The sequence below is a fragment of the Simochromis diagramma genome, unplaced genomic scaffold (genome assembly GCF_900408965.1).
Source record: "Simochromis diagramma unplaced genomic scaffold, fSimDia1.1 OVJJ01000302.1, whole genome shotgun sequence".
NCBI lineage: Eukaryota > Metazoa > Chordata > Actinopteri > Cichliformes > Cichlidae > Simochromis > Simochromis diagramma.
In genome coordinates this window covers 11457432-11475992 of record NW_024386792.1, presented here as the reverse complement: position 1 = coordinate 11475992, position 18561 = coordinate 11457432, and the positions used below count along the sequence as shown (strand labels likewise).

General features: G+C 40.1%; 1 protein-coding gene across 7 annotated transcripts; it reads right to left on the bottom strand.

Moving 5' to 3' along the window:
* Positions 1–868: 868 nt before the first annotated feature.
* Positions 869–17988, bottom strand: clockb (clock circadian regulator b). Of its 7 annotated transcripts, XM_040024459.1 has the most exons (25): positions 17842–17955; positions 15951–16042; positions 15469–15613; positions 15087–15175; positions 14447–14506; positions 14003–14151; positions 13286–13377; positions 13005–13094; positions 12707–12827; positions 12244–12357; positions 11837–11955; positions 11642–11724; positions 10640–10746; positions 10388–10535; positions 10118–10193; positions 9633–9777; positions 9367–9470; positions 7688–7750; positions 7610–7657; positions 7233–7391; positions 6377–6577; positions 5477–5688; positions 5231–5363; positions 4511–4645; positions 869–4243 (listed from the first exon to the last, which is right to left on the bottom strand). In XM_040024459.1, exons 4-25 carry the CDS (start codon positions 15101–15103, stop codon positions 3980–3982), a joined length of 2640 nt encoding a protein of 879 aa, XP_039880393.1. In that variant the 5' UTR covers positions 15104–15175; positions 15469–15613; positions 15951–16042; positions 17842–17955; the 3' UTR covers positions 869–3979. The 7 variants fall into 7 exon arrangements, with proteins under 7 accessions (XP_039880393.1, XP_039880389.1, XP_039880392.1 ...); XM_040024455.1 differs by having other exon boundaries at positions 7610–7750; positions 17882–17988; XM_040024458.1 differs by having other exon boundaries at positions 7610–7750; positions 15469–15610; positions 17882–17988.
* Between the last annotated feature and the right edge of the window lie 573 nt (positions 17989–18561).

The window sequence follows — 18561 nt, the reverse complement described above, 5'->3', positions numbered from 1 at the left end:
CCTCACTACTAAATATTCCAGCTGTTAGTGGTGTTATAGCAAAGTGGAAGCGATTGGGAACAAGACCAACTCAGCTATGAAGTGGTAGATCGCATAAAATCACAGTATAGCACGACGCCACTGAACTCTAAACAAGTGCAGACGTGTTCTCTGGGGGATTCATGCTTCTCCATCTAGTAATCTGATGACCAAGTCTGGGCTTGGCAGTTGCCAGGAGAATGGTACTTGTCTCAGTGCAATTTGCCAGTTGTTAGGTTTGGTGGAGGGGGGTTTATGATGTAGGGATGGGGGTTTTTGGAGGAGAAGGGGGGGGGGGGGTTAGGAGTTGGGCTCAACCCCTTGGTTTCAGTGAAATGAACTCTTAATGCTTGAGAATACCATGAAATTTTGGACATCTTGGTCCCAACTTTGTGGGAACAGCTTGGGAGTGACCCCTTCCTATTCCAACATGACTGCATAGCTTTGCACAAAGCAAGGTCTATATAGACATGGATGTGTGAGTTTGGTGTGGAAGAACTTGACTGGCCTGCACAGAGTCCTGACCTCAACTCTATAGATCACCTTTGGGATGAATTAGAACAGACTGTGAGCCAGGTCTTCTCATCCAACATTCATTTTCTGACCTCACAAATGCACTTCTGAAAGAAAGGCCAAAAATTCCCATAGACGAACTCCTAAACCTTGTAAAAAGCCTTTCCAGAAGACATGAAGCTATTAGAGCTGCAAAGGGTGGGCCGACATCATATTTAAACCTTATGGATTAAGAAGTTCATATGCATGTGAAGGTAAACGACCGGCAATAAGTGTACTTTACTGTGGGTCAAAAGGAAGGCCATCACTGGCTTAAAAACTGAGTACAACACACATGTCACATTTAATATTTGCAACTGTTTTTATTTTCAAATTGACCAAGATGGGAGAAGAGGGGATTATAATAATAATGTTAGCAAACATTTTGCTTCAAAATATTGATTACATCTGACTTTGGGGTAGATAAAGGAGCACAGTTCAAGAGCAGAAGAAGGGATAGAAATACATACAGTACAGGTTAGCATAGCACCGTTTTTACACTGAATACTGGTGTTTTTAACTTTGTATGTGTACAGTATTATACTAGATCTAGAACTGTTTAGAACCAAACGGTGTAGTGGAAAGGTGACCTGTGTATCTGTGTGGAAGGGGGAGCTCGCCGTCTTGTCAATGGCGTCCCGTATCAAATATCCTAGACCTCAACTTTGAAGAGATTTTGAACCCTTTTCCCAACCAAGATGTTGTCAGAAACATATTGCTGCAAACCAATAAAGTCTGTAATGGTGAAACATTCAGAGGTTCTTTTACAATAGACTGAAATTCAGATTGTAAGTTCTGGATTCTTGCAGTGAATTGTGAGTTTCGTTCACACCCCTCCATTTCCTTCATCATAAAGCCTGTCAAACAGGCGCACAGTTACAACATCCATTAGTCTCTTTAAAACACCATTACATTCTTTGGGCTGGGTATCAGTGACACAAACTATAAACATTTCATTACCCTTTAGAGATGCCTTAAAACGCACGCACGCACAAACACACTAATCTATACAGGACAAACAATTAATGTGAGACGAGTGGAAGACCTGATTCAAATATTAAAGCCCTCACTGTGTAATCTCGCCACTATTCCTTATTTGTATGGGGGAAAACAAGAAATGAGGTTTTATCCCCGCTAACAGCAATTTAGTCTAAATTAAGCTTATGTCCAAGGGTTAACATTTGAGACTTGTCAGATAGTACTAGAGTCACTGTGAGCAGTCTGTTATTGCAGAACAATAACAGTACCCATCTTCTTTAGCCTGGCAGGTGACCAGTGCTCTGCAATGCCTAATAACCACTTTCCAGTCACACTTCTGTGCATGAAAATATACTGGGATAAAGCGACAGCTAACATGCACACAGACTCAATCACACAAACATATTCAAGTTGAGCTGTCCCACACACGGGCTCGCACAATACTGCGCCCAACGAGAGCAGACGTTCCTTGAAAATTACAATTCCTTTATACTGCAACGCAAGAACTGATTGGCTATCGCCAGGGGAAAGAAATACTGACCCCCAAGTGATATAAGATGTAGGATCAAGGACAGGAGATGTTATATTCACACAAACCCACATGCACAATTTTACTACACTCTGAGACAGAACACATTCTAAATGCTCCTTTGCCAACATTTCACTTCCTCCAAACCAAGGCTTTTCTGTATGATATGGCTTAATCACTGAAGTACACAGGCTGAGCCCAAACCAATTAAAGTGGAGCGGGACCCTGTCCTGGTTTTTGACTGCTATTTGAGAACCGAGAGTCAAGTGAACTGGACTGCATGAGGTTTTCTGAGGCCTAGGAAGAAGGATGAAACACTGATGATACAGGAGACCTTAAGATAGTGAGCTGAAATTCAGATGCTTGGGTAGCGTGAGGTTAGCGTATTCCAATAAGAGTGACAACAGAAGGATTTCTCTGCAATTCTGCTCTACTGCGTCTCAACATCTACCCCCACAAAAACAACAAAAAAAACCCCAAAACCCACCAGCATATTTTTATATGCTTTGATAAATAAACAACGAAGGCTCTAAAGAAATCTGGGGCAAATTTGATTCAGTCACCACTTCCTTTATGAATCTTCTTCCTATGGTCTTTGCAGCATCACTGTCTAATCCTTCTGGTCTGGTTCCAGACTGAGGCAGAAGCAAAAACTTTCCACATTCCTGAGAATACAAGTACCATCCAACAACTTCAAACCCTTTACTAAGTCAATTATTGTAAGACACAAGGGGCAACACACACACACACACACACAAGCCACAGACACTCTTGTTCACTCATTCACACAAAGATTGTTTTCTCAGAAACACTCATTAGCTCAAAGAATCACACAACAGATTACAAACAACAGGGTCGACAGTGATTTATCGTACACAACCACGTTAAGTGCTAAAGTTGAGGAGCTTGAGGATATACTGTTTTGTTACATATAGGGCTCTTTTACTTTTAAAAAATAATCCCTACTATATACACACGCATTAATTTTAATAGGGGTAATATCTTGTTGGAAAATATATGCCTTTGAATAGTCTGTTTGAAATTTAAAGTAAAAAAAATTTTGACTATGTTATTGGCACTTGGAATCACTAAACCCGTCATATGTACAGTAATTATCCTGTAAATAATACAGTTAAACTGTAATCTAGTTTCTTGCCAAACATGATCTGTAATTAGAAAGAGAGCCTTTTTTTGTCTCAGAGACAGTGTTCAAAAAACAACTTCCACAAAAAACACCCAAGCCCAACCATTTTTTAAAACACTCAGAACTTTAAAACCTTGTTCTGGACTTAATTTTTTTTTTTCCTGGGAGGGGTGGTGGTGGTGGTGGTGGTAGGGTGGGGAGGTCTAAGAGGAGTCAGTGCTCCATCTTTGACCACACTTGACCAAAGTAAAAAGTTATGTTGTTTTTTTTTTTACGTTTTTTTTTAAGCAACTAATAAAAGCTTACACAGTTATTTTTTCCATGCAATCATATAAAATACTACATTTCTGTTTTCTGTTAGGCTATGGTGGATATTTACAAGTTTTTGTTTGTATCATACAGTAAATCTGTACAAGGCCAGTTCGCTTTGACACGCTTCTCAGAAAAAAAACAAAAAACAAAAAAAAGTGACCATAAAGTAATTAATTCAGGTTTTCACAGAAACTGAAGCTTCCCTCACAACACCGCTTCTCATGAGAGGAAATGGGGATTTGAATCCATCCTGTTGCCATGGTGACAGTCTTTTGGTGAGTTCCTTGTGGACTCATTTTCCTCTTTCCTATGATTTGTTTCTTTCAGATGAAGGAACGATTTCGGGGGGGAAAAAACAAACAAACAAAAAAAACAAACGTATGCAACAATCCCTTAAGAGTTCCAATTCCCCACATGTTCTCGCTGTACACACTCCCCTCCTCGCTTCACTGCTGTTGGCTGCTGACAGCGTCAGTCCTGTGCGATGACGGGGCTTTCTGCTGTTTCTGGGGCTGTGGTTTAAGCTGCTGCTGGTGCCTCTGGTGGTGAGATTGTTGTTGCTGCTGTTGCTGCGGTTGTTGTTGTTGTTGCTGCAGTTGTTGTTGCTGCTGTGGATGTGTTGCCTGGGTGAAGGTTCCCTGCTGTTGGAGTGGGAAAGCTGCCTGCAGGATCAGCTGCGTAGACTGGTTGTTGTGGAGAAGACGAGGGCCCTGGCAGCAAGACAATGCAATGATATTAGACAATGAAGGAAATTCTTCTCCCTCTGCTCATTCTCTAGTGTCACTGAAAGTCTCCAACATTTACAAGTGTAAATGACACTCCGTACACTTAAGACACACTTCATATAATTTCATAATTATTCGCAATATCATAAAAATGAAATATCTGTACAGTAAAATTAAACATGAATGCTATCCTATCATACCATGCCTCTACAATATTTTAAATCAATGACATCTTCTGCCCTCTAGTGATACCTGTAGGAATTGCTGTTGTTGCTGCTGCCCCTGCTGGTTGCTTTGTGCCACTACAGCTGTCTGGTTTTGGCCGTCTGGTTGTCCTTGAGGTGCTTGGGCCGGCTGCAGAGTCAGCGTTTGGGTCTGCCCCCCTTGCTGAAGTGGTACAGAGGGTTAACAAAGGGAATATGTTGAGGTAAAGGAATAAAAATGAATTAAAAAGTTCACTCACTCACTGCTTTCAGGGTGAATGAGCAGCTACTCTTAGTTTTATCGTTATCAATTATTAAGATGTGTGCCATTTTTTCACTATTTAAGTAATTACCCAACAACCTGCAAGTCTTTGGTTTTTCAAGCGTGCTTTTGGGTTTCAATTAATTATTAAAAGGGTTATGCTATTTTTTTTTTTTAAACCCAAAATACTTTTTCTATCATCCTGAATCTCTCCGTTAACTACTTCCAGAACCACACTGTTGCGTTAACTAGTCTTTTTTTCCCCTCCCCTTTTCATTTCAGTTACAAACACCTAGAAAATTATTGCTAATGAGCATTTTCAAAGCTACTGTGCCAGAATCATTGCACCAAGCATTAAAGAACACACATTTTACTATGCCAGGAGCAGTTTGTCAGCCCTGAGTGGCTCAGATATAATCATTTAAATGGGCTTCACTCCAAATAGTTTTGATCTAAGACAGAGAGAGGCAAAACAAAAGAAACAGACTTAATTCAAACTGTGTTTACCTGCTGGCTCCCAAATGGGTTGTATGCAGTAACCACCTGCCCCATAAACATAGAAGTGGGAACCATGACTGCACCACATGCATGCATTGGAGCTGTCACGAGCTTGGTCACAAGCTGCTGCCCTGCTGGGAAGCTGGAGAAAGAAATAGATATATTTATCCATCATAGTAAATATCAGCTTTTCAAATGTACAAACTGTCAGATTGTCATTATAATGGGAATCAGGTTCGATTGTTCTGCACTAACCGGATTTGTCGGTCCTGGGTGAAAGTGGCCACAGCTGTGCCTTGCTGGGTGTTATTCTGTGGCAGGCTGGTGCTGATCTGCAGCACATTTGGCTGTCCTGGCTGGGAAATCATCATTGTGTTGTATAAAGGAGCAGATACAGAGCCCTGGGTCTGGGGTTGAGGTTGGGGCTGAGGCTGAGGCTGAGAAGCTTGCTGAGTCTGACGCTGGGGCTACAGAGGAGCAACAGCAGAGGCCATGACATTGTCTTTTAAATTAACGAAGCATTAACAAGATTATTTAAAGATTTTCTGTGGATTCGTTCTCCAGTTTCACTTTCCCCACTTTTATGCTGTCATGTGTGAAATTTACACATAACACAAAATAAATCAGCATGTAAGTCAAAGTGGTTTTTCGTAAGTTTTCTGTCTTCTAACTTTGAGACACAAAAATGAAATCAGTGAAATGTCTTGCTGCTGTCACACTCACCATTTTGAGCTGACTTCAAAATTGCATGAGATAATCAATAATTCACAACATGGAAATTTAAACTGTGTCTATTCAGACGAAAGGCGGGGTTTAATGAAAGCCTCCACTATCACTGAGTGACCCCTAAAGTGTCACATTATTAAAAATGCAAACAGCATGAGATTTTAACATTTTATCCTCACAGCATAGCACTGTAATATCTGCATAAAAGTGACTAATACTGTCCCAAATTTAGGTAAGATTATTGTTCACAGAGAAAGCTGAAAGAAGACTACATGCACACACAGGCAACTTCTGAGATTAAAAGGAAATGACAAAATCATGGACATGCAAAGGAAACAGACAAACATTTTCATCTGATCTGAACTTTCAAAACCATTTTCATAGTATTTCCATAGCCTGTCTGCTTGCGTGTGTCTGCCGGTATCGCACCTGCGCAAGGGTGTTGGTCTGCTGTTGTAAGCTCTGTTGAGTGGGAGGAGCCTGCTGCTGGATGGTGAGCTGCTGTGTTCCCGAATGGACGGGGTTAATTGTTGTTTGCTGGACCTGATTGGTCAACGTAGTTGTCTGCTGGACTGATCCTACTTGAGGAAGCTGTACATTCATGGGTCCACCCTGCTGCTGCAGCAACATCTGTTAGAATGGACACATGAAACGTCAGGCCACATTCAGATAGTAAGGAGATTTACAATGTGTGTGTTACTTTTACCAGATCTGTGCGTGACAACAGAATAATCAACAGAAATAAATTATCTTTACACAATCAGGAGATGGCAGTTTACTGTTTTCTATGAATAGAAGAAATATATAATGCATGCAGGATTCCAGTCCTGATCTAGGTCAAGCAAAACCAGGTACAGCACAATTCACCTACTTGGTCTGAACAGAGGTCACATTTCTTGTTCGATTAAGTGATTTTTTTTTTTTCCCCACATGTGGAAAATATTACATCAACACTACTTCTTGGCTCTATCTGTATCCTGTGAACAGAATCCACCCTGTTGGTTTATTGTTATAATTAATTTTATTTTGCTGTAAACACTAGGTGCAGTCATACACACCATTTTCTCAATATACAGATGTTAACTTCGACATGAAGACAGAGAAAGAGTTATGAATAGAGAGAAATAAAGCAAAGTAATAGAGGATGACACAAGGTAAGTTACACTAGAGATATAAATAGACACTGAGTAAAGTGGACTTAAACACACCTACTGTAAGAAAAGGCTTTTATGTCATAAAGCAGTGCTGACCTAAAAGTAATCTTGCATACGCATCTACAGCCTACCTGTATACCCTGCCCCTGGACTCTCTGCAGCTGCTCCTGGATGTGTCTGAGCTCCTCCTGCTGCCGCTGAATGTTAGCCTGGATCATTCTGGTCCTCTGCTCCAGCTGTTCCTTTAAGTGCTGCATGGCATTCACCTGCGCTGAGAACTCCATCACCGGCTGCAGACGGAGAGAAAAAGAACAAGCTGTGCAATGTGTATGCAATTAGGATACACTGGCTAATCGAACTCCATAGTTGGGTTGCACAGTTAATTAAATGCCACAAGGTCCAAGACCTCAGAGTCCACATTATACAAGCATTTGAAAAAAACGTTTGTCACCAATTAACCTGTTGTCAACAAACCATTTGAGCTCTTCTCCACATAATTATGTCTCACCTGCACATTTGTCTGGAGCTGCTGTTGTTGTTGTTGTTGCTGCTGCTGCTGCTGCTGCTGCTGTTGTTGTTGTTGTTGTTGTTGCTGCTGATTGATCATACCAGGAGCTACACTCTGCCCTGTAGTCTGAGAGCTCATAGACTGCAAATATAATGAAAACAAAAACTATGATTACAGGCATGAATTTTCCATTGTATTACACCACTTTATATGCACATGTTCAAGACTTAAAACTGAAATACACTTGCATTTATATAGTGTTTTTCTAATTTTACAGATACATACATCTACACAGGAAAATTTAGAATAACAGTTAACCTAGTATTCATGTTTTTGGAGTGTGAGAGGAAGCCAGACTACCCGGAGGAAACCCACACAGGAACAGAGAAAATATGCACACTCCACACAGAAAGTCCCTAGCTGAGGTTTAAACCAGGAACTTTCTTGCTGTGAGGCAACAGTGTGACGCACGTCTCTGAGTTTTGACGCCGCTTAACGCCCATTCAAAGCACACCAACTTTAGTAAGTTGAAAAACACAGATTTTATGGTAATTATGTACTTTTGATTGAAAGATTGTTGAAGTGAAGATGCAAAACAATGAACCTCTCACCATCCCAGCTAACACTGCAGTACTGTCTTGATGCTAACCGCTGGCCTACTGAAACCTCATCAGCATATTAACCTTGCCCGTTGCTCTCCATTGAAGTTTGAAATCAAAACTGTAGCTGAGAAATTTGATTACATGTATTGAAAATTATGGTGGTAAAATCAGGTCACATTCAACATAATGTGATATAATGGAAATTTAAACTCGCGTACAGGTTATGTACAGCCCAGACTTTAAGCAGCTGAAAAGATGCTTTATAATTTCCCCAGTGATGCTCTTTCTGGCCTTCACTGTAACTCTGGTTTAGCTCTCTGTCTTTAACAAGTGTTTTTATGACAGCAATTTTTTTTGAATTTTTGCCTGAAGAGTCATTAAGTTTTAGTTATAATTTAGGGATCTAAGTTTTAGTCAACTACATATCACAAGATTATCAAAACCTAAATGTGAAGTTGATTTATTTGCCTAAAATATAAAGTGTAAAAGTTTGTGTTTTTACTCCACAAGGTTTACAAAGCATCTTATTTTTCCAAACTTAAAAAGCGAAATGTGTCCATATGTCTGCTCTAAATTTTGTCGTGTTTTCATGAGAAACAGAGGCATGGGAGCTTCCTCCACACCCTGTTTGTTGAGGGCAGATCAAATTCTGTGCATCCAACCTTGATGTACACAGAGAATACTGACAGGATCACTTCCAAAACTCGCCCCGCCTCTCAGAACATTTTCATCTCGTTTTTATTCGTTGGTACAAGTGTCCGTAGATTTCATCGCAGTTTTTATCCTCGTGCATTCGTTTTTATTTTAGTGATTTTGTTTTCGTCAGGGAGAAACAGGTTGTTGACAAAAACTATGATGAAAATTATTAAAATAGTAAATGGCCTGCATTTGTATAGCACTTTACTTATTATTTATTAGTCAGCAGAATTAACACTGTTCTTGAAGTCGGAAGCGTTTGTCTGCGCTTAGTGCTCAGATTATGTAAGAAAGCTTCAGGAAATAGTCAAGCACAAAAGTTCCACCAGGAACCAGATATGCCAATCCATAAAACAAAAAAGAAAACAGTGTTTTCTTGACCGATTTCTGTGTTAGTTATGGCCAGAAGTAGTTTTTGTAAGGATTTTCTATGCATTAGCCAGCTGTGTCCTGTCTCACCTGGCTGCTGATAGATGACCGGCGCTGTGATGTCATCTCCATGGTGGATGCTAATGATTGCCGAGGGGGCGTGGCCGTGTCCATGTGTAACTTGGGAGCTGTCGCTGCAGAGAAAGTAATTGGTGGTCAATGGTTATTTTTAGATGATATCACTTTACTACAGGAGTTAGCCACTGAATTTTAATACAGAGAGGATATGTCACCACCTCCCCTTAACAGTATGTCAGTGTATGTCACATTACTTGTGCAACTGTGGGTGTCCTTACAAGTGCAGGTGTTGTCAGACACATGCGATGAGGACTTGCGGGAACTCCGCGAGGAAGTCGAAGGTGTTCTACTGTGGTCAAATCGCTCCAGTGCCTCCTTCAGGCTGGACGTATTGAGCTGTGACTCTGAGCCAGAGTCTTGACTCTGGAAAAATAAGAAAATACCAAAGATTTAAAAAACAAGAAAGCCTATCCATTGTATCTAATGGAGTGCATACAAGTGGAAATTACAGGCCTAAAAGGTAATTGAGGTACCAGCAGAAAATCTGAAGCATAAATTTCATAATCTAACATTGTAACAGCTCCTAATGAAGCTGAATATTGTACTTCAATATGTAATATATTTCCAGTATTTTTGCTTTCATCCGTTTCAGTTAGTCTTACGCAACAACTTCTACCACAACATTGTTTTTAGACTCAATTTTACTCCTGTAATTATGTTTGTAATTATAAGGACTGTGCTACATGTTTTATTTATTTCTCACCTTATCTGCAGTGACTTCTGGATTTGCCTCCTCGATGCCAAGCTCTCTGCGCTGTTCTGCCCTCACCTCTGCATAGCTGCATTTTAGACCAAAAGAAAAAAAAAGGGGGGGGGGGTTTGAGAAGATGGTTGACCAATAAAAACATAAAAATAGATACATAAAGAGTCTTTTGTTAACACAAACTCAACATCGTTCCTAAAAAAGTCCAGTGATCAGCAATCTTCAGTAACATTTTTATGGAAAAGGGGAATAAAATAAACATACTTGTACCTGACTACTGTGTGCGTGCAGACAATAAACTCAGGTCGAGAGTTCCATTGATGGTAGGTGATGTAGTAGTGTGTCTGCAGCCAGATCCACTGTTGACCTTTCGTCAGGAAACGGTAGTAGCATGACTTCCCTTTACCATATTGCATTACTGAACAGAAGCGGGGCAGAAAAAGCCAAAGATGTTACCAAAAACACTCAGAAAAAGGCGTTTACAAAAGATTTTTGCTAGTTTGACTTAAAGTAAGTGCTCACAGTGTTCGTGACATTTCGCTAGCGTCTCCAGGTCGTCCACATGGTAATAGTCGTACCCTGATGTCCCCAAAACCTCAAAAGGCAGGTAGCCTATAATTGGTGGCGCTCTGTAAAAGGTAAAAGAATTTTCTTACTCTGATGTAAAATTGCTGAACGGATACTTTTTCTAGAGAAATGCTTTATTTTCATGTACATTTATTTATTTTATTTATCCATCCATTCGCTTCCGCTTATCCTTTCCAGGGTCGCGGGGGGTGCTGGAGCCTATCCCAGCTTTCATAGGGCGAGAGGCGGGGTACACCCTGGACAGGTCGCCAGTCTGTCGCAGGGCTAACACATAGAGACACAAACAACCAGTCGCATTCACATTCACTCACAGATTCACACCTATGGGCAATTTAGATTGACCAATTAACCTATCCCCACTAACTGCATGTTTTTGGACTGTGGGAGGAAGCCGGAGTACCCGGAGAGGAGAACCCACGCAAACACGAGGAGGACATGCAAACTCCACACAGAAAGACCCCGGCCTGATGGTGGAATTGAACTCAGGACCTTCTTGCTGTGCAGCAACGGTGCTAACCACCGTGCCGCCCTCATTTATTTTATTTATGATTTGTTTATTTATTTTCTATGATTTCTTAACTTCTGGTGTCCTGAAAAGTGAAACTAGAAGTGTGGAGGAAGATCTCAATGGAGAAATAAATTGAAGAACAAGAACACAGTTTGTGAAGAACTGAAATGAAACATATTTGAACTGTGACCTGGAAAAAGACCGTACTATCCTCTAGTTCACATTTAAATTTGTCAATAATGAATGAAGACAGAACTTAAGAGGTTAGATGCATGAATAAAGTCTCACATTTGCTAAACTGACCAATCATAAAGTGTGTGAATGTGTGTTTCAGCCATCTATATAAGACAGCAGCCATGTGGGTGCAACTCAACCACCCAACAACCCGTTGTGATTGAGTATACAGGAGAAGAACTAGATCTGCCTACCGATGGTCTAAAAAGAGGAATTTCCATTCTAGACTGTGTCTCGATGTGAACTCTTCATTGGGCTCCTCCACCGTACACATTTCCTATGAAAATAAAATTGTGAAAATTAGATGTTTTGAGAGATAATTAATAGCTAATTGACAAATAAATACATGACAGTCTAATGAGTAAAGTCAGTTCATGTCTGAATAATACCTTGATAAACTGAGGCTTAGCTAGCCGGACCGTGGCTACAAAGCACACCTGGTCATCAAAGGCAGGTTGTAGCGACCGCTGTAACACCCCTGCCAGACCGTTCCTAGTCACATTGGGAACTGCACAACAGTGTTACTTACTCAGCATGTCAAAGAATATAAAATGTGGTTCACAGAGCAGTACACAGAATAATATCTTTCTAGGCTAGTAAATGATTGATATCTTAAAAATATGCTTATTTTCCACTTTTTGACTTTAACATTTAATGGGTTTAACACACAAGTTTAATAATAGTTTGTATCTATACATGCAAGCTTGTTTGGAAAATAGTATTTAAAAAAAAAACAAACAAACAAACAAAAAAAAACATCTTCTGAAATTCCTCACATGCAGTGCGAGGGACATACCGTTATTGAGAGACTTGAAGTTGCCGATGAACTTAACATATTCATAAACAGGGGATTCTTTGGGGTCAATGGCCCCTCGCAGCATATGACAGCAGAACTCCATGTGATTCTTAGCTGGAGACAAAAAAGAAAAAGAGATTATAATTACCAAGGAAAAAAAAAATACAACTGCTTGTAAAAACATGCTGTTCATGTGCTCCACAAAGTTCATGTCCAGTCCAGCAGCTTCACTCTGACAAGCCGTGTCTTCACACTATGGTAACGTTTTTGAAATTTGAATCATTTTTAACATTATTTATTTATCAATTTATTTGAGAAATACTTTTACTTGTGAGCATTTTTAATCTGATAATAATAAATAATCCTGTTTAATCATCAGACATACAAAAAAAAAAAAAAATTGTAAACCACATCATTTCAAATAAGCAGGTTTTATGGTACAAGATGACGGTGTGTTACTCACACTTTAGGTAATCAGTGCTAAGGTTCTCTAGCTCAGAGGGGTGTGTGGACAGAGCCTTGTACACTTCGGAGTGTTCCCCAACCGGCAGGAAGTTTAACAGGTTCTGGTCCACCAAATCCGCCTAATAAAACACCCACACACACATTCAAGAAGAATACAAATGAAGACAAGCCCTTTTCAGTACACACTGGTCAGCCTGACATGTTTAATCTGAACCACACAAAAGATCCTATGAAAGCTTTTGTTATAATAAAGTGTATGACTAATACAGACACGGTTGCAGGGGGAGGTGATTTACCGGGAGGTGTTCTAGTAGTGAAGTGACACTCTCAGACACGTAGAGGATGTTGCCATCAGTCATTATTGCTATAAAGAACCCATCAAGAGCCTGTTTTAAAAAAAAAAAAAAAAAAAAAAGTGTCAAATCCCATAAGGACAAACTTAAATAATTAACTTCAGATATAACTATACTGTACAAAATGAGGTGACACTGACCACTGCATTAATACAACTGTGGGTCAAGTGCCTGTGTTTTTACACAACAAACAGGATTACAGAACGAAACCTAAGATTTCTGACCTCCAGCATGAGCTGGGTGAATTCCTCATTGCTAAGAAATGGAGGCTTCCAGTCTTGCCTGATCTCACTCGACTCAGACTGAGCTGCAATCTCTGGTGAAGGACAGAGAATTCAGTCAGAACTTAATACAGACATAGTGGAAAACGTCGAGGAAGAATAAGAGCACGAGAGGTGAGGGCATGTAAAAAGACAACAAAAACAGCATAAAGTTAACAGTAAACAACTGGGTGGAAAAATGTTTTGAGACTGCTATGTCCAGTATGAAAACAAGACAGTTAAAAACATACTAGGCGGAAGCTGGTATTTTATTATCTTGCAAGTCAATGACACTAGATAAAAACAAAAGGATCATTGACCTATATACAGTGATGAAATAATTTAACATAAACACAATATCAGTATTCATAAAAAGTTAAAACTGCTGAAACCCTTATAATTATTAAAAGACATAAAGGTAGATTTACTTTAAGAATAACTTGTTAGGTCAAAAATACACAACTGGTTCAAATAGTTACCATTTTGTAATGTAAAATTACAGCACCAATGTCTCATAAAAAGGCAATAAAAACATGCTTTCACTTTCTAGTGATGAAGGTGAGAAAACCCTGATAAGTGTGGCTAAATCGGAATGATCAAGCTAAATATACAAAAAACATCCACCCTGTGAGGTGTTCAGCAAAAACAGGAAGTGAGACGAGCACGGCAGAAAGCTCTGACCTTTGTGTTTACACAGGAAGTCGATGCTTTTCTGCAGGATGGTGGACTTGTCCATCTTTCTAGTGTTGCCAGGCAACATTGTGCCGAGTTCCTTGATGAGGACATTGAACTGGTCTCGCCGTCTCTTCTCAGACTTGTTACGGGACACGCTGCAAGCAAAAATAGTTTTGAAATAGAAGGTTTAAGACATTTTATTTGGTTCTGTTTTCATCCAGTGTTTTGACTGGGCACAACCTTTAAAAAAAACAGTAATGTAACTTTATCATAAGTGACCCTGGTTATGTGAAAGTCAAGGCAGAATGACTGTTGTGTGAATGGCATTAGGACAAAGTCAGCTCTGACACTGTGTATTAACAAAAATGTACTAACTCATGTTTAATCAATATTCTATGACTTTTTTAAGTCCATACTAGACTAATCTCCTCTCCAGCATGTTTATCTTACCGTTTCGCTTTGTCCTTTTCATCTTCTTCCATCAACCCATCAAAGATGCTACAATCATCCCTAAAGAAGGAAGAAAGCAAACATATTTACAGCCATTCACAGCTTTCAAGACTTACTTGTTTACGTTTTGCTGCATGTGCGGTGGCCTTGAAGGCAGGTATGCATTGTTAATAATAACCAATGAGTGATGTTGGCTAATGAGAGAATTCCTATTGTACAGGTTTATTTTTGGGTTACACAGAAACGGGAGAGAGAGAGAGAGAGAGAGAGAGAGAGAGAGAGAGAGAGAGAGAGAGAGAGAGAGAGAGAGAGAGAGAGAGAGATGTAGAAGGAATGTGTTTTGTTTGCCAAGAAGATTAAGCGCATTTGTGTAATAGGGTGTGTTTCTTGACTACGTTTCAATTAATGTGGGTCAAAAAAATAATTTGATGGGGACTCATAAATGCTATCCATAACTTTCTTTCTTTAAATGAAAAAATATTCTTTCAAAAGTAAAGAAATATAAAGAGTTAAAATAATGAGTTTTAATTTTTGAGCCAGATGTTACATACATATATTTTGTGATTTTGTACATGTGACTATGAACATATTCTGTATACAGCAGACACAACATTTTGAGGTATTGTGTGCAGCATTATACCCTATGCTTGATGTCATGGTGGCTGCTAATCAGGGCTGTGGCTGCAGTGATTTGTTCTTTAGGCGTGAGGTAGGCATTTGGAAGACCACCTGTTGAGACAAAAAGAGCAGGTAGTTTATTAGTTTAACTCCTAGTTATTTTTCATATTGTATATGAAGGCACTAAATGGGGCTTTGAAGTGAAAGCCTGAAAGGGTAGTCCCTTTTCTAACCATAACATTTGCAGATCATATATTTTCTCTTAACTAGTTCCTTTCTTTTTAAAAACACAGTTACATCTCCATACATGCATGCACACACTAAATAATAATAATTTCTGACATTTAATAAACACTTTTCCATGCACCAGATTAAATCTGTGTGTCTGTGTATTAACTTCTCACCTCACTGCAGCCTATGCACGTGCTCAGTTAACGTATTTTCTCAGGGGGTTGTAGAAGGGGTTTGGGGTCAAAAGTGGAGCTGATGTCATTGGGGTCATGAGAGGGCACCAGGCCACAGGAAGGACATGGTGGTCAAGCAAACCTGCTGGAGAAATCAGAGCAGAAACTAATGGTCATGGGGAGACCAACCAGAGAGTTTGGAAACATAATAACCATCTCCTAGTGCACTGTCTGCAATTTCTTAAACCAAGATTTATTTTTATTTATTCTTTTTTCCCCCCTTTAAAATCAGTTTCTTCCTTTTAATTTTGGTACAATATACATTATGGACATAAATGTATTTTATGAATTAAGATTATTAAATTACAGTATAACATGCGACAGCATCTTCAAAGTGTGAATAACATAAATCAATACAGAAAAAATACCTTGAAATGAAATTTACTTCTGCACTTACAATAGTTTTACATCATGTAACTTACCTTCTGGAATGTCACTTGTTGGTATAATTAGCTGTTTGAGATCGCAGCCTTTGAGTTGCTGACAAATCTTGTGTGTGCAAACCACACCTCACCTGCAACACAAACATACACCCACTGTTTACCATGCACAGAAATTCTAGAAGTCACCTGAAAAATGCAGATGTTAGTTGCTGCAAAGTACAAAACAGGAAACCTGAGCTGCAAGTAATCAGCATTTACACATAGATTTGTCATACCACTAAAACGCCAAAAACAAGTCTGCTCTGTCTAAGAAACGGTTAAAAGTAAAAGGGATTTAATACTACTTTCATATAAAAAATTAACAACAAATACCCCATTATCTCAGCAACAGTCCAATCATTTTACAGAGATATATGATCACAATTGAGGTGCTGGACCCAATATAACCTTGGCATTTTGCCATGAAAAATGACTGGTGATGACTTATCAGAGTAGTTGCTGATTGTTTTCCTGTTAATCAACAGTTCTGTTGTTTTGATTCTCAAACTGTTATGACCAATCTAGTCTTCGCATCAATGCTCAGTGTGTGTTTTCTTTTTTTATTAAAAACAACAGTCTAAAGATTTACTCTTTACATTAACACCAACCAGCACCACAACTGAACAGCAATAACTTGTGAGTGTTAGTACTTTTTTCAACAAGCAAACTCATGCACAAGAGTCGAATAATCAATTTCAGCATTTGCTAAAGGCTTAAAAGATTAGTCTATAGGAGTCGCTTCCAAACTCGTCAAGTAGTCCCACCGTCACAGGGACAACAGACCACCACTTAATCAACGCCTTCTAAGAGGATTTTGCTGTATATAAGTGTGGGCAGAGAGGTCACGAAGACTACACTAACAACTATGGACAGCATACTAGAGGAGATGCTCTCTCATATCTCCCTCGTGTGTATAAAACCATCATAAGGAGATCACACTGGTGGTCCCGAGGCTATATTTCGGGATGCTGACCTGCACTTGGTGTTCTTTTCATGGCCAATAAGTGAAGCCTCGTTAAACTGAGCTTCTTCATTGGACGAAGGCGTTGTAAACCATTCCCAATGAATTAACTCTCATATGAGCAACATGACCGAATGTTTTTCCGTCTCCCAAAACAGCAACGAGCCATAAGATAAGGCAAGCTAGCGTTTAACATATACAATCTAATGCCACAGGTGTTAGTTATACAACCTAAAAGAGAGCAACCCATATAGCTAGCTAGCAGGCTAACTAAGCTTGCTACCGAAAACTGCCAATTTAACTCAGAGATTTAATGCTCTTACTGCCCCAGTTTCCTCATGCTCACACTCCGAAAACACTGAATGACACTCACGGGTAAAGCATTTCACGTTTGTCAAAAATAAACAAGAGGAAAAATATGTCTATCATAGCAAGCTGGCGCCGAGCCCGAAGCTGTCACGCAACAACTGACACTGAAGATGAAATAATCTAAAATATTACCGTCGGGTCCTCAAACGCCGCGCATGAACATCCGCGCGGGGCAAGGTCCTCGCGTAAGCCGACAAAAACATGCCTATCCACCGCGGAGACACATCTATAAAACCAACGACGGTGGAAACATTTTCGCGGCAGATGTACATACACACATACATACACTGTGCCCGGGCACACGCGCGCGGGCTCACACACACACACACACTGGCAAGGATACGCGCACGCGCTCGCCCACTCTTACACATAGACACTGGCTGCTCCAAATGTGGGTCACTGGGCCTTGCTCTCCCTCAAGCGTGCGGAAACAGTCCCGAAGCCTGCTCTGCAGTCCGACCGCTTCCGCACGCCGAAAACACCGTCTACAAACCACGGCTGCCGTGCTATTTCACGATCGGTAACCGCCACCAGCTTCGCGTATGCATTAAAAACCCTTACCTTGACGAATAATCGAGAGCAGCCTCCGTGTTTTGCTTACTTGTGAGCGTTGCAGCGAGGTGGTGGGGGCCAGGAGGACTTCGGGTTGGGGAGAAAAACAGGAGGCCTACTTCATATTACGACGTACAGTCATGCGCAATAGAGACAGCAGGGCGCACTATTTTGCAAGTACAGTAGCCGAGGGAAAACTGAGGGAATCGCTGAGTGATCTTCGAAAGGGGAAATGACTCCGCGTTTTTTTATGTGGCTTTTCCACACAAACTACTCCACTGTCCGAGCGACCGAGGTAGCGATTAAAAATTAAGGCATTTAAAATGCTTAAAAATGGCTGACGCCAGTCTGGATAATAGTGATATATAAATATAGATACACAGTTTACTCGCGTTTTAAAAGCACCTCGATAGCAATATTTAAATAATATATTTAGATAAACTAACAATATCTCTACTGGCTGTAATTTGGGTTGCAGGTATTAACTGTGAATGTGACATTGGACGGTCGCCACAGGGGTGCAGAAGCAGGTTAAAGACAGCCCTCCTGTTGACAAGGGGTTTCCCCTTTTATCGACAATCAATCGCAGGCATTCACGGCCATGACGTTGTCCGTATTTTGTGTCGAGGTTCCCCCTAACTTTTTCTAAAGGTGCTTTTAGGCTTTAGAAATTCTTTTTATGAGGCATAATCTGGAATTCTACATCAATTTCATGTGTTTGCAGTGATA

What these genes read in the sequence shown, in the direction of transcription:
- clockb (XM_040024455.1), bottom strand. An exon ending in TAGCACTGATTACCTAAAGT is followed by an intron (nt 12,358 to 12,706) that starts GTGAGTAACACA and finishes TTTTGTCTCCAG; the next exon opens with CTAAGAATCACATGGAGTTC. An exon ending in ACCCATTTGGGAGCCAGCAG is followed by an intron (nt 4,646 to 5,230) that starts GTAAACACAGTT and finishes GTACCACTTCAG; the next exon opens with CAAGGGGGGCAGACCCAAAC.